Genomic DNA, 14,956 nt, shown 5'->3' on the forward strand with positions numbered 1-14,956 from the left:
CTTGCTTCAAGTTGTTTCATATGTTTTTGGCGTTTCGCATGTACTTCCAAAGCCTTGAAACCTCGTGATCCATAGTCAATATTATCATGACAGCACGTGCACAAAACCTTTCCGGGACGATCGATTTTCCGAATAACATCACCGAACAAAGTCGTAACTTCCTTCTTCCCAACAGTATCAGTGATTTCCCTTTCCATCCAGTCCCATCGAAACTTATTTTTGACATGTTTATCAATTTCTTTTACTCGTAAAACGTCCTTTCTCTCGAGAACCGACATTGTTTACATATGGAAAATGGCCGTAGTAACCATTATGAAAGATGACGTTATTAACGTCATCATTCATAACAGATGTCCTGATTGGTCACAAGGAACATATCGACCAATCAACTACGGCGTAATATAAACTATGTTTCGAATCTTTATTTAGGGTCGGAAAAAAAACAGAAAAACGGGAGATAATTTTTTCCCCCCCCGAGATTAAAAAAGACGGAATTCCGACTTTAGACGGAAAAATCACATGCCTGCGCTATTCCCCGCACCTGCTTTGTTTTAGCAATCAAGACTATTTCAGTTGTGGACACTATCCTTTTTTGTGTAGACATTGTTGATTGTCATGTCATGTAAGTCTTTGCTGTCGTCCATCATTCTGTTTTTGTTTACTTTGTAGCAGTGACGTGCGGTCACTGGAGGCAGGGGAGGCGGGGCCTCACCTGCCATCATGGAAAGAAAAAAAATGTAAAAAGAAAAAAAATTAATTAAATTGTTATATGTATTCAGTGATTATACTATAAAGTTATTTTCCATTTAACTTCACCAGTTTTATATTATTTTTATTCAAAATCGCTGAATTTTCACATTTGCCGTTCAAATACTGAGAAGAGACTTGCTGTGATCAGCAGCCAGTTGAGACACGTCACTGCGTTGTGCCTCATCATGGATTGCGGACTCGGCTAACTGCTGGCTTGCTGTGCAGTGAGACCGTATTGCTATATGAACTATATTATACATTTCCATAGTTTAGTTCAGTGGTCCCCAACCTTTTTGTAGCTGCGGACCAGTCAACGCTTGAAAATTTGTCCCACGGACCGGTGGAGGGGGGTGTATTTAAAAAAAAAATAAAAAAAATAAAAATTGTTTTACATAATTAAATACAATCATGTGTGCTTACGGACTGTATCCCTGCAGACTGTATTGATCTATATTGATATATAATGTATATATTGTGTTTTTTATGTTGATTTCATTAAAAAAAACAAAAAATTTTTTTTTTTTTTTTTTTTAATTTCTTGTGCGACCCGGTACCAATCGGTTGGGGACCACTGGTTCAGTTAGCTGAGGTATACAATGTACAGTGTATTTTGTCAACAACTGTATGTGTGTAACGTATTTCTTGTGCTGAGCGATCATAAAACTGCTGCGAAGACGCACTGTGGGAGGCTCGCAGTAACCCCGCCTCCTTGTGCCGGCTAAGCACCCCCGCCGTAGAATGCACCCCGTACCCCGACGGGAGCGCCACACCAACCAAAGCCCACACACAAACCCTCCACGTGCAAGACCGAATCCACCCAAAAAAAGTCACTTAACAAGAAGCCAAAAAGTGCAAAAACAACAATGCTCGCGCCGGAGGAGCCGTGAACAGGGACACAACATTAGGTACACCTGCAGACTGCAGCACGGATTTCATATTTCATTCATTCACAACTCCTCCAATACGAACACCACTGTTCCCGCACTTATAAGTAAAGGTAAGACCATAATAACGTTTTTTTTATTAAATGTGCTTTTGTGTGTGTAAAGTTAAAGTTAAGTTAAAGTACCAATGATTGTCACACACACTAGGTGTAATGAAATTTGTCCTCTGCATTTGACCCATCCCCTTGCTCACCCCCTTGGGAGGTGAGGGGAGCAGTGGGCAGCAGCGGCGCCACGCCTGGGAATAATTTTTGGTGATTTAACCCCCAATTCCAACCCTTGATGCTGAGTGCAAAGCAGGGAAGAATGCTGGTATGAGCTTTTAAACATAACCTTGCTGCCAATCAAATGGTGAATAAGATACTCTTTAGGGTTCATATGTTTGTAAATCTGACTGTGATGAAGTCAGTGCCTCACCAGTCATGAACCTCACCGCACGGCCAGTTCAGTTTTAGTTTCGTTCTGCATAGTCTTCCATAAGCTTCAATGCCTTTTCTTAGCGGCACACGCCTTCTGTTTATTTTTGGTTTAATCATTAGACACCTTTTGACCTGCTCGCTGCCTCCAGCATATTGTGATCACGACAACGCAATTAGCTACCTGCTGCCACCTACTGATATGGAAGAGTATTACACGGTTACTCTGCCGAGCTCTAGACAGTACCGACACTCAACAACGGCACATTATTTGCGGATTATAATTACTGTTTTGTAAAAAATATTTTTAACCCAATTACGTCAAATTACATAATCTCACGGCACACCGGTTGAAAAACACTGGACTAACCTGCCAGTTTTTGACATGGTTGTTGTTTTTAACGGTGTATTACTGTAATTGGAAAGACGGTACATTTGTTTTTACGGTAGAAAACTAAATTGCCAGAATAAAAAAAGAACTTGTACTGTTTTTGTATTAACAATATAATGTAAATTTAACACAAGAAATCTGGCAACTAAGCTGCCAGCTTTTTCCGTAAAACCCCCCACAAAAAACAGTGGTACTGTTTTTCCATTTACTGTAAAATGTTGTACAAAAAAACCCAAAACACTATATTTTACAGTAAAATGTTGTCAATGTAAAGTTTTTACTGTAAAATCGACAGTCCACTTAAAACAATTTATAGAATTAATAATGAAATCCAGAGGCAAATTCATACATTATTCACTGTTACAAGCGGCCCTCTGATGGCAGCCATAATTGTGACGTGGCCCTCAATGAAAACCAGTTTGACATGCCTGGTATGGACATTTGATTTAAGTCTATTTATTAGGGGTGTCAAAAAATTGATTTTCGAATGATTTGCGATTCTTATTTGGAACGACCTAATCGATAAAAAAAAAAAGATTTAAAAATGCATTTTAAATCGTAACTTTTCAACCTTCATAAAATATTTCATGACTTTTGGGACTACATGGACTTACAACTCAGTGAATGACACCTCTGTCATGGCCTGAGGGGGTCTGTATCGCTTTTACTGGCACTTAGCGACTTTGAGGAGGGTGGCAGGAATCTTGCCACATAAAAAACTACAAATGTACTTGCTTTATGGCATACGCCCCTTCACCCTTTCCCCATTCGTTAAAAAGACGGAAGTCGATGCTGCCGCCAGAAAATTAAAAGAAGAAGAACGCCTACATGCAATTACTGCTGTAATTGCCCGGAGATCCAAAACAACCAAAGAAACGAAAAGTTTTGTCGGAGGACAAAAAAAGAAAAAGACAGTCAAGGATCAACATTGGCTCGGTTTTCACTCGCTGACGTGAACTTAAAGATGAGGAGGGATTTTCGGCCGATGCTGCCTTGGCTTTGTTCCTGCTATACTAGTAAGTGACGTTCGATACTCAAATCAAAACCATAATGCTTATGTTAGCTATCGGGAATTTGTGTGGTAGCAATAAATAACCAGCAGCTTGATAGTTTCACAACTACTCCCTTCGGAAAAACCTCCCCTGCTGGTCTTTCTTTGCTGCGGACCTGCATCCGCCCCGATACATTCTTGGTGGTAGCGTCATGTTTGTAGCACAATCCAAGATCATTTCCTGATAGTGTCTGCTATTAAACATCAGCATAGTTATTAGAGATGTAATATTCATGCCAATACTACAGCGGGCATCATGTCAGTTTGACGCTATATGCGCTAATGTGGTGTTCCTCTAGCAAACACTACCACTTTGGTCCACCAAAAACTGAAAGTTCTTAAGTGGAGCTTCAAATCCGTCTTGTCCAGCCACTCAGGCCAATCATATTATTGATGTAGATGATCATATCTGCTGTACAGATTTACTTTAGAAAAGACAAGTGTTGGATACTTCTCTTGTTGCCTTATTTGTATTTGAATTTATTAAATGTTTGGGTAGAATTTTATGAAACCAAACCTGTTTTCTTTTAAGTAACAAACATTTATCAGAGTTCTTTGTCTATTTTATGGAGGAATATAGTAAATCAAAGACCTAATGTCATTAAAAAAGCATTGATTTTGAATTGAGAATCATTTTGAATCAGGAATCGACTCTGAATCGAATCGTTACCCCCAAGAATCGAATTGTGTGGTGTCCAGAGTTACAGAAGCTGTTTTTGAGGAGCTTCTTCAAAAAAAAGCTAGTCAAAGATCATCTCTATGACAGCACTCTGGTGTTTTATTAGAATCGTACAGGAAATGTTTAGTCTGACAGGTTTTTTGAACTGAACTTGCGAGAGCCACTTGTTGAATAACCCAAATGAAGAAAAAAGAGAGGACCTAAGATGGAACCTTGAGGAACACCACTAGTATAACTAATGGCGAACTAATGGCGAACTACTGACTACATCTGACGTAAACAAGGTACAGCAACACCGTAGTTATATAAATCACATTACGCAAAAAGGAATGTAACTGCCAAAAAGGAGAAACTTAAAGGGGTGCCTTGGGGAACGCCTCAGTTATGTAAAATGTAAGTTTTTGTCTAGCAACATGTGCTGTTAGCTTTTGCATTACGTACACAAACCTCAACGATATTGCTTGGTACTGCCACCGGGCTCAGCAAAATAAAAAAAAGTAGTGTACATTAATGACTGTAAATATAACAAATATACGCACTGACCTGCAAAGTGTATGCTTGGCTGGGTTGGATCAGTGGTACCACAATCAGCTCCAGCTCATTGGCTGCCGTCTTAGCGAGCAGGACGCAGTGGTCCTCGACAACGTCCATGTCTTTGAGCACGGTGCCAGCACGGGCCGTGAACACTGTGTGCCAGGACAACATGGAGGGCTCAGAGAGGGGGGCTTTCACCACCTGCATGAGTATTCCAAAATATCTTACAAAACATCATCATCAATAACTTACTACAATACAAAGTCAATTGTTTCAGGTGACCTTCTTATTACATATATAATAATTTAGATATAACGTATAGTAAATACAATGTTTCATCAGTGATATGAGAACACTTCACTAAATGTGAGTTACAATAAAGCCATAAATGAAGAAGAAGCCCTATATTACCACTAGTACCGTATTTTTCGGACTATAAGTCGCAGTTTTTTTCATAGTTTGGCCGGGGGTGCGACTTATACTCAGGAGCGACTACTCAGAGCCTGTATATGACAGGATTGGTCTGCTGTTTTTAACGATCCACTGGAAAAAACACCAGTCAAAAATGATCTATACGACAGCAGCGCCTTGCTGTTTTTAGGAATCTAATACAAAAACACTTGTCAAAGAGTATATGACTGGATTACTCTGCTGTTTTTAATGATACACTGCAAAAACTGGTAAAAATTATCTATACGACAGCAGCAACTCTGTTGTTTTTAGGAATTAAATACAAAAATGGTAGTCAAAGATCCTTTGCATGACAGGAGTGCTCAGCTGTTTTTAGGATTATACAGCAAAATTAGTTGTCAAAAAGCCTCTATAGAACATTAGTGCTCTGCTGTTTTTAGGAATATACTGCAAAAACATTAGTCAAAGATCTTTTGTACATCAGAGGGTGCTCTGCTAAGAATATACTGCAAAAAGGTTTGTCAAAGAGCTTCTATATGACAGGATCTTTCTGCTGTTTTAATGATCCACTGCAAAAACATTTTTGGAAGGAATCGACAACAAAAACATAAGTCAGAAATCCTTTGTATAAAAAGGGTACTGTGCTGTTTTTAAGAATCAATCAGTCAAAGAGCCATGACAAGATTGGTCTGCTGTTTTTAACTATCCACTGCAAAAAACACAAGTAACAAATTATCTATATGATAGTGGCGCGTTGCTGTTATGAGGAATCGACTGCAAAAACATTAGTCAGAAATCCTTTGTATGAAAAGGGTACTGTGCTGTTTTTAAGAATCAATCAGTCAAAGAGCCATGACAAGATTGGTCTGCTGTTTTTAACTATCCACTGGAAAAAACATAAGTAACAAATTGTCTATATGATAGTGGCGTGTTGCTGTTATGAGGAATCGACTGCAAAAACATTAGTCAAAGATCCTCCATATGACAAGAGTGCTTTGCTGTTTTTAGGAATCTACAGCAAAACCGTTTGTCCATGAGACTCATTATGACAGCATCTTTCAGCTGTTTTTAAGAATTAGTCAAAGAGCCTCCATATGGCAGGATTGGTCTGCTGTTTTTAACGATCCACTGGGGAAAAAAAGCACCAGTCCAAAATTATCTATACGACAGCAGCGCCCTGCTGTTTTTAGGAATATACTGCGAAAAAATAATTTATTGATCTTTTGGAATTTACCAAATATATATAATTTACCACAAAAACACTGGTCAAACATTTTCTATAGGATAAGGAGTCAAAGAGCCTCTATATGGCGGGATCTCTCTGCTGTTTATAATGATCAACTGCAAAAAATACTAGTAAAAAATAATGTATATGACGGTAGCACAACGATGTTTTGTTTACTGCAATAACGCTGGTCAAAGACGCTCTTTAAGACAGCAGTGCTTTGTTAATTTTAGAAATTTACTGCAAATAGCCTCGATCATTGCTGTTTTTAAGGACCTATTACAAAAATGCTAGTCAAAGATCCTATGTATTACAGGAGTGTTTTGCTATTTTTAGTGATCTACTGCAGTAATGTGGCTCGCAGGCCGCTTTAAACAGGGTCATATCATATATATAATATGGTAGGTGTAATCACTTGATTTAAGTAGTGTTTTATTTTCTTCTTTTTAAACACAGTGTTACTGTTCAAACTGTGTGTAATGTTACAGTGGCTAAAAATATTATACTTTTTAAATTAAAACCTCTGCCTTGTTTTTAATGAGCCTTATTATGCTACTGTATTTTAATGTTGGTCATTATGGTGGTACTTGGAGAGCCACGTTTTTTCTGTGGTGGTACATCATATGAAAAAACTTTTAAGAACCACTGATATATATTATAGATGTAGTTTTCTGTCTCTTCAGAATGTGCCGATTTGTGGGCGGACTTACATACGTGCCAAAGTCCTCCTCCAGGCCAAGCCCACTTTTAAGGACTGTTTGTAATATTTTGTCCGTTTTAACGTAGATCTAATTTAATTGTTATTGACACTCTCCTACCTGATATTCCTGGCCAGGCCCCGTGTTGGTGAGTACGATCAAGCTCCGCCTCCAGTGCTCCAGGTGGTACAACAGCTCCGGTTGACGTGGCTGAACCATGACGGGTTCTAGACCGGGATCGGAGACATCGACCATCAGAACCTCTGAGCTGGTCCTGCTGCTGCTGTTGATGGTGAGCAGCTGTTGGTCTCTGGAGAGGACCACCTCCACAAACACACTAGGAGGGGACAGTTTTTGACGTAAAAAAGACGGCGCGGCAAAAACCCACATCTCCTTCACTCACTCAGGCTGGGATTCCTGGTAGACGGATCGTACGTTGCTCCCGTGCGGAGTCAAGTCCAGACGGTGGACTCTGTGGCACCGCAGACCCTCTTGGCTTGTGTAGAACAAAACCTCATCTGTGGCCCACTCTGGGAAGACACACTTCTGTTACTCCTTGACATTAATCAAACTAGTGTGATCCAAAGCATACCGAAGCTGAAGACGTGGTCCAGTGTGAGCAGAACACGAGATCTTTTCATTCCGAGCTTCACCAGCACACACCTGAGTGACATCGTCACAAAACATCATTTCAGTGCAAAATAACTCACGTGTGATGATCTTCTCTCCTGTGGACCTTAAAGCTGGCTTGTGTTGTGCCTTCACTGTGACGGCGAGATGCTTCTCCTGAGGGGACAGACGCATTCTCTGCACCGTCCACTCTTCAGGTCCTGTCTCCTCATCGTCTTCCTCACCAACAGGGATCCGTCCCAGGTGAACAACCTGCTCTGGTTCTGACTCACCTGCAAGTATTGAGTCTATCAATACTGGTGCACATATTTGTTTTTAGGAACTGTTCATACTTGCTTACTGGGGTGGTCAAACGTATCGATACTTCGATACCAACATGCAAGAAATACACCAATTTCTGCTTTTTTCTGTATCGAATAATGTACAACACTTTTTCTTCGGTGATCCACATTACTTCACACATGTGACTGCTGAGCCAGTGTTTTCCATATTCCTGGAAGCCTGTCACAAATAGGGCTGGACGATTGTGGCAAAAATTATAACCACAATTATTTTGGTTGATATTGTAATCACGATTAATAACTTTGTATTCATACTTGTACTTGAAAACAAATTAAAGTAGTATAATATATTGTAGCCCCCAGAAGAAATCACACAGAGTCAGACGCTATTTTTAACTTTTATTACCAATCGTATGATAATAAACAACGGCACAATTCCAACAGGTTTTACCTCCCATGAAAACACTTTTGTCTCCTTGAGTCTTCGCTTCCTCATTCTCCGCCAATCACCTTTCAGGCATGGACGGTGTGTTTGTAAACATACGAAAAACTGACATCAAATACAAACAAAAAACATTAGCTGGTTGTTACAGTATGAATTGGTATATATACACTACCGTTCAAAGGTTTGGGGTCACCCAAACAATTTTGTGGAATAGCCTTCATTTCTAAGAACAAGAATAGACTGTCGAGTTTCAGATGAAAGTTCTCTTTTTCTGGCCATTTTGAGCGTTTATTTGACCCCACAAATGTGATGCTCCAGAAACTCAATCTGCTCAAAGGAAGGTCAGTTTTGTAGCTTCTGTAACGAGCTAAACTGTTTTCAGATGTGTGAACATGATTGCACAAGGGTTTTCTAATCATCAATTAGCCTTCTGAGCCAATGAGCAAACACATTGTACCATTAGAACACTGGAGTGATAGTTGCTGGAAATGGGACTCTATACACCTATGTAGATATTGCACCAAAAAACAGACATTTGCAGCTAGAATAGTCATTTACCACATTAGCAATGTATAGAGTGTATTTCTTTAAAGTTAAGACTAGTTTAAAGTTATCTTCATTGAAAAGTACAGTGCTTTTCCTTCAAAAATAAGGACATTTCGATGTGACCCCAAACTTTTGAACGGTAGTGTATATATAGCCTATTATTTTTGCCACTTTTGACAAATGATGTACCAAAACCTGACCACCAAAAAAATACTTTGATCAGTGAAAACCGTGCTACCAAAACCGGATGCAAACAAAATGCACGCCATTGTTTGGAACGTTGTCAGCATGTCTGTGATGTGGGCGTGATTTTTATATACACTACCGTTCAAAAGTTTGGGGTCAGATTGAAATGTCCTTATTTTTGAAGGAAAAGCACTGTACTTTTCAATGAAGATAACTTTAAACTAGTCTTAACTTTAAAGAAATACACTCTATACATTGCTAATGTGGTAAATTACTATTCTAGCTGCAAATGTCTGGTTTTTGGTGCTACATAGGTGTATAGAGGCCCATGCTAATTGATGATTAGAAAACCCTTGTGCAATCATGTTCACACATCTGAAAACAGTTTAGCTCGTTACAGAAGCTACAAAACTGACCTTCCTTTGAGCAGATTGAGTTTCTGGAGCATCACATTTGTGGGGTCAGTTAAACGCTCAAAATGGCCAGAAAAAGAGAACTTTCATCTGAAACTCGACAGTCTATTCTTGGTCTTAGAAATGAAGGCTATTCCACAAAATTGTTCGGGTGACCCCAAACTTTTGAACGGTAGTGTATATTGCAGATACACCCGTGGACAGCCATCTACAAAATGTGCAAATATTAAAGAGGACAGTGGTGACTTTTAAAAAGAGAAAGTCCAACTGGAGCAACAGCGCAAAGCAAGTGTGATGTCATGCTCACCTTAGTCTCTTTAGTCAGGGACATCGAGGGACAGAAGTAGAATCTCTAAACACGAGTATATTATCTAATAACACCAGAGGTAGATGCTAGATTTATTGCTAGTTGTTCATAATTTTTTTCAAATCATTAAGAGTCTGTAAAAACTTGAAAAAATCTCAACAAAGTACCTTTTACAAGAAGCAGGTACAATTGAAAACATGGCAAAACGATAAAAATAATATGTTAATTAATAATAACAGATTTGTTTTAAATGTATGTATACTTTTTTTGAGCATTTTTAAAGAAAATCATATCATCATAGCAAATTATGCAAATTACCATAACCACGCCCCCACCGCCACAGGTACTTTAGCAGTTTAGGGGAATAACTTGAGAGAAAAATCTAATTCAAAACATTTGCATGCACGTACAACACTTAAAACCTTTAGCATATCTGTATGTGGAATTAAATGTGAAATTAAATTATGGAGTGGATTAATAAACAATGTACTAATATGGTCCACTTATAGAAACTCAAAGGGTTTACAAAGTTCAAGTAAGTAAGAATCCTAATAAACATGTTCAACCTTATTAAGAAATGAGATAATCTTGTTCATCTCATAATGAGAATCATAAATCACTTAACTATTTTATCTATCAAAACTTTATCAATTGTTTATTTCTTTATTTAATAATTATCTACTTACTCATTTGTCAATATATTTATTTACTTATACTGATTGAGTACAAACAAATGTGTAAGAAATTGCTATGATGCGAAAAGGGGTAGGATTAAATCAACTCTGCTTTCTCCTACTTCTTTTCAGACATGGCATAAGAGGTGTTTCACAACAGTGGTTAGATAGTTATTTAAGTAATAGATCTCAATATGTGGAAATGATTAAGACTAAATCACAGCCAAGAAGAGTAACTTGTGGGGTTCCACAAGGCTCGGTATTGGGACCTAAGTTATTTATACTTTATTTAAATGATATTTGTTCAGTATCTAATAAATTGAAATATATTATTTTTGCAGATGATACAAATGTATATTGTTCAGGAGAAGACTTGAAGGAAGTGTTGAGGATAACAGAGGTTGAGTTGATTCAGCTAAAAAAAATGGTTTGATATTAATAAGTTGTCATTAAATGATAAGAAAACTAAATGTATGGTGTTTAGTGGTGCAAGGACAAATTGTGAAGCAAAATTAAAATTAAATCTAGTGGAAATTGATTGATTGAATATATGAAACTAAATTCTTGGGAATAATAATTGATCATAAATTATGTTGGAAACCGCATTATGAATATATAAAGGGAAAAATATCCAAATCCATAGCTATTTTTTATAACGTAAAACACATGCTGATTAAGAAATGTCTGCATATGTTATATTATTATTTCATTTTTACATATTTAACATATTGTGTTGAAGTTTGGGGAAATGTTTATAAAACAAACATAGACCCAAAAATTAAACTTAAAAAAAAGGGTCATTAGAATAATACACAAAGCGTGCTACTATGAACCTACCAATCCATTATTTCTAATGTGTTAAAATTTTCAGATATTGTGTTTTTAAAAACAATGGAAATTATGTGTCGAGTAAAGAACGACAGCCTTCCAGCTTGTATTCTTAGGTTATTTAAATTAAGAAGATAATATTTAAATCTATGGGGGATATTGATTTTTGAAATAGGTAAAGTAAGAACGAATATAAAATACAAATGCATTTCAGTTTTAGGAGTTAAATGGTGGAACAAGCTCAGTGATGAGTTGAAGACATGTAGTTCTTTGTTAAGGTTTAAGAAAACCTTGAAAGGTGAAATAATTGAAAATGATAAAATATAGTAACAATTACTTTCATCCCATTGATTTTTTTTTAACGTTTATGTTCCAGGCAATCTAATTTTCAGTGAATCTATATGATAGGCAAATATAGATAATAGTGTATATAAAATATAAGCTACAAATGTATTTCAGTTTTAGGAGTTAAATGGTGGAACAAGCTCAGTGATGAGTTGAAGACATGTAGTTCTTTGTTAAGGTTTAAGAAAACCTTGAAAAGTGAAATAATTGAAAATTATAAAATATAGTAACAATTACTTTCATCCCATTGATTTTTTGTTGTTTTTTTAACGTTGATGTTCCAGGCAATTTTATTTTCAGTGGAGGTATAGAATAGGCAAATATAAGCTTTGGCTTCAGCCTATTCCTTTTTCGGTCATTCTTTTTATTTTATTGCATTTTTGTGTGTAAATGTGTATGATTGTTAAATATGTATAATCTGTACTGTTAAACTGGTCACACAAAATGGTTAATGGTTGATGGTTGATTATATGACTGAAATAAGCTTATTTCATTCATATAAGCTTTGGCTTCAGCCTATTCCTTTTTCGGTCATTCTTTTTCTTTTCTTTTTGTGTGTAAATGTGTACGACTGTTAAATATGTCTAATCTGTACTGTTAATCTGGTCACACAAAATGGTTGATGGTTGATTATACGACCGAAATAAACTTATTTCATTAATTCATTATTTCATTCATTCGCATGCTGTAATGAGGAACTTGAAATATGTTATGTATCATATTGTAATTTGTCTGCATGTTCGAAATAAAGTGACACCCTAACCATGTTGTATTTCCGTATGCATATTTTTGTATTAACATGAAATATGCTCCAGCACTCCCCGCGACCCCAAAAGGGACAAGCGGTAGGAAATGGATGGATGGATATATACATTGGTATCATTATCGACAACTGAAATTCTGGTATCGTGACAACCCTATTGCTTACCTTGTGTCTTCTTATCCATTCTGTAGATGCAGTTTCCTTCAATGAAGTAAACATGGTGGCGTCCATACACCTGTGTCACATCATAAGGAATTACATTTTAATATAACTATTAGAACAGTGGTTCTCAAATGGGGGTACGTGTACCCCTGGGGGTACTTGAAGGTATGCCAAGGGGTATGTGAGATTTTTTATAAATGTCTGTCAAAAAGAACTGTGAAAAGAAATGCAACAATGCAATATTCAGTGTTGACAGCTAGATTGTTTGTGGACATGTTCCATAAATATTGATGTTAAAGATTTCTTTTTTTGTAAAGAAATGTTTAGAATTAAGTTCATGAATCCAGATGGATCTCTATTACACTCCCCAAAGAGGGCACTTTAAGTTGATGATTACTTCTATGTGTAGAAATCTTTATTTATAATTGAATCACTTGTTTATTTTTCAACAAGTTTTTAGTTATTTTTATATATTTTTTTCCAAATAGTTTAAGAAAGACCACAACAAATGAGCAATATTTTGCACTGTTATACAATTTAATAAATCAGAAACTGATGACATAGTGCTGTATTTTACTTCTTTATCTCTTTTTTTTTTAATCTCTTTTTTTCAACCAAAAATGCTTTGCTCTGATTAGGGGTACTTGAATTAAAAAAATGTTCACAGGGGGTACATCACTGAAAAAAGGTTGAGAACCACTGTATTAGAAGGTGGTCTGGGGGGGGACATACCTCTGAGTAGTCAGGTGTGTTTGAGAACCTGTTGTATGATGCCTTCAGGTGTCTCTTAAAAGAAGCTTGCAAGTCCTTGTATCTTTCAATACCAGGACTGAGGTGAGCCACTGGTGTGTACTGAAATGGAAACCCACACCCAGTCAAAATGTGATCCACTGAACCACAAAACGTGCAACAATTGAGAAACCTACCGTGGAGTGATGGCGTTGGACGGATGGAAGGAAGCGGCGAAAACAGCAAATCCGCCTAAAACGTGAACGAAATGTCATTAAACGCAACACGGCGAGAACGGACATTGTTGGGCTTTTCCTATTTATTGGGCAACTTGGAAGAAGTTTAAGTCGGTTTGAACTTGCCAAATCACCGAACACAACGGCAAACGCGTACAAATAAGCATTTTTATCCGGTCGTTTAATAAAAATTGCACGTGTTGACGTTTTAGCGGGTGACAACAGTATGGTTACCAGCCAGCGTACTTCCGAAACAATGCCGGCTGCGCATGACGTAGTAAAATTAATCAGACTAAAGCAGTCGATGCCAAAGCTGCTTGTTCACTGCTTTCCTACTGAGTATCGAGTTCGATTGCTGCGAAATCTACTACAATGCCTCAGTGTACGGAAGTGGCGTGAATCTTTTTCAACAGGCAACTCCACTTTAGCCTAATGTGCTGTCGGTGTACTTTTCTGAGTGTTTTTTTGTACATTTCTTATTTCCCACCCGCACCGTTATTAACTGTGACAACTCAACGGACGCCATATTAGAATGGAGAGAGATTCCGCCGGTAACGGAGAGAAGAACGTCGCCGTGTCGCTCCGGAGGAGAAGTATCCATGAGGACATGTCGTCCGATGCTAATCCCCAAACGTCTCATGATGGCGTCACTACAGATGTCGCCCGAGCAAGATGGACTCTACTTAGACAAGTAATTCTCACCTTTAATTCAATAACGCTGCCAGTGTCATTAGGCGACAAAAGATGAACACACATGAGTGTCTGGATAAGTGTAACATAGTGTCCTCCATTTTTAATATTATCCTTTAATTGATGATTTTGCTACACTATATTGCCAAAAGTATTTGGCCACCTGTCTTGACTGACATATGAACTTGAAGTGCCATCCCATTCCTAACCCATGGGGTTCATTATGATGTCAGTCCACCTTTTGCAGCTATTACAGCTTCAACTCTTCTGGGAACCACAAGGTTGCGGAGTGTGTTTATTGGAATTTTCCACCATTCTTCCAAAAGCGCATTGGTGAGGTCACACAGTGATGTTGGTCGAGAAGGCCTAGCCCTCAGTCTCCGTTCTAATTCATCCCGAAGGTGTTTTATCAGGTTCAGGTCAGGACTCTGTGCAGGCCAGTCAAGTTCATCCACACCAGACTCTGTCATCCATGTCTTTGTGGACCTTGCTTTGTGCACCAGTGCACAAAGCAAGATCCAAACTGTTCCCACAAAGTTGGGAGCATGGAATTGTCCAAAATGTTTTGGTATTCTGCATCATTCAAAGTTCCTTTAACTAGAACTAAGGGGCTAAGCCCAAA

At 37.8% G+C, this 14,956-nt stretch overlaps 3 protein-coding genes across 7 annotated transcripts in view; 2 read left to right on the forward strand and 1 right to left on the reverse strand.

Moving 5' to 3' along the window:
* The window catches only part of slc3a1 (solute carrier family 3 member 1), a 57,027-nt gene extending 48,366 nt beyond the window's left edge, over window positions 1–8,661 (forward strand). For 2 of the 3 annotated variants that reach the window (XM_062059064.1, XM_062059066.1), the window contains 2 exons: window positions 7,237–7,391; window positions 7,507–8,661. The gene's annotated coding sequence lies outside the window, so the exon portion shown is untranslated. The remainder of the gene's footprint in view (window positions 1–7,236; window positions 7,392–7,506) is intronic. The other variant, XM_062059067.1, reaches the window with a different exon arrangement.
* Window positions 1–13,871, reverse strand: part of prepl (prolyl endopeptidase like) — a 44,413-nt gene extending 30,542 nt beyond the window's left edge. For both annotated transcript variants that reach the window (XM_062059062.1, XM_062059063.1), the window contains exons 1-8: window positions 13,606–13,871; window positions 13,412–13,531; window positions 12,683–12,752; window positions 7,836–8,001; window positions 7,692–7,762; window positions 7,503–7,629; window positions 7,220–7,436; window positions 4,775–4,966 (exon numbers count right to left, since the gene is read on the reverse strand). In XM_062059062.1, the coding sequence (XP_061915046.1) occupies window positions 4,775–4,966; window positions 7,220–7,436; window positions 7,503–7,629; window positions 7,692–7,762; window positions 7,836–8,001; window positions 12,683–12,752; window positions 13,412–13,531; window positions 13,606–13,710 (1,068 nt within the window). In that variant the 5' untranslated portion in view covers window positions 13,711–13,871. The remainder of the gene's footprint in view (window positions 1–4,774; window positions 4,967–7,219; window positions 7,437–7,502; window positions 7,630–7,691; window positions 7,763–7,835; window positions 8,002–12,682; window positions 12,753–13,411; window positions 13,532–13,605) is intronic.
* Window positions 13,872–14,049: 178 nt separating this feature from the next.
* Window positions 14,050–14,956, forward strand: part of camkmt (calmodulin-lysine N-methyltransferase) — a 483,770-nt gene continuing 482,863 nt past the window's right edge. For both annotated transcript variants that reach the window (XR_009827287.1, XM_062059074.1), the window contains exon 1: window positions 14,050–14,335. Coding sequence is in view for 1 of the 2 variants with exons in the window: in XM_062059074.1 (XP_061915058.1) it covers window positions 14,177–14,335 (159 nt within the window). In the remaining variant the exon portion in view is untranslated. The remainder of the gene's footprint in view (window positions 14,336–14,956) is intronic.

The sequence above is a fragment of the Entelurus aequoreus genome, linkage group LG09 (genome assembly GCF_033978785.1).
Source record: "Entelurus aequoreus isolate RoL-2023_Sb linkage group LG09, RoL_Eaeq_v1.1, whole genome shotgun sequence".
NCBI lineage: Eukaryota > Metazoa > Chordata > Actinopteri > Syngnathiformes > Syngnathidae > Entelurus > Entelurus aequoreus.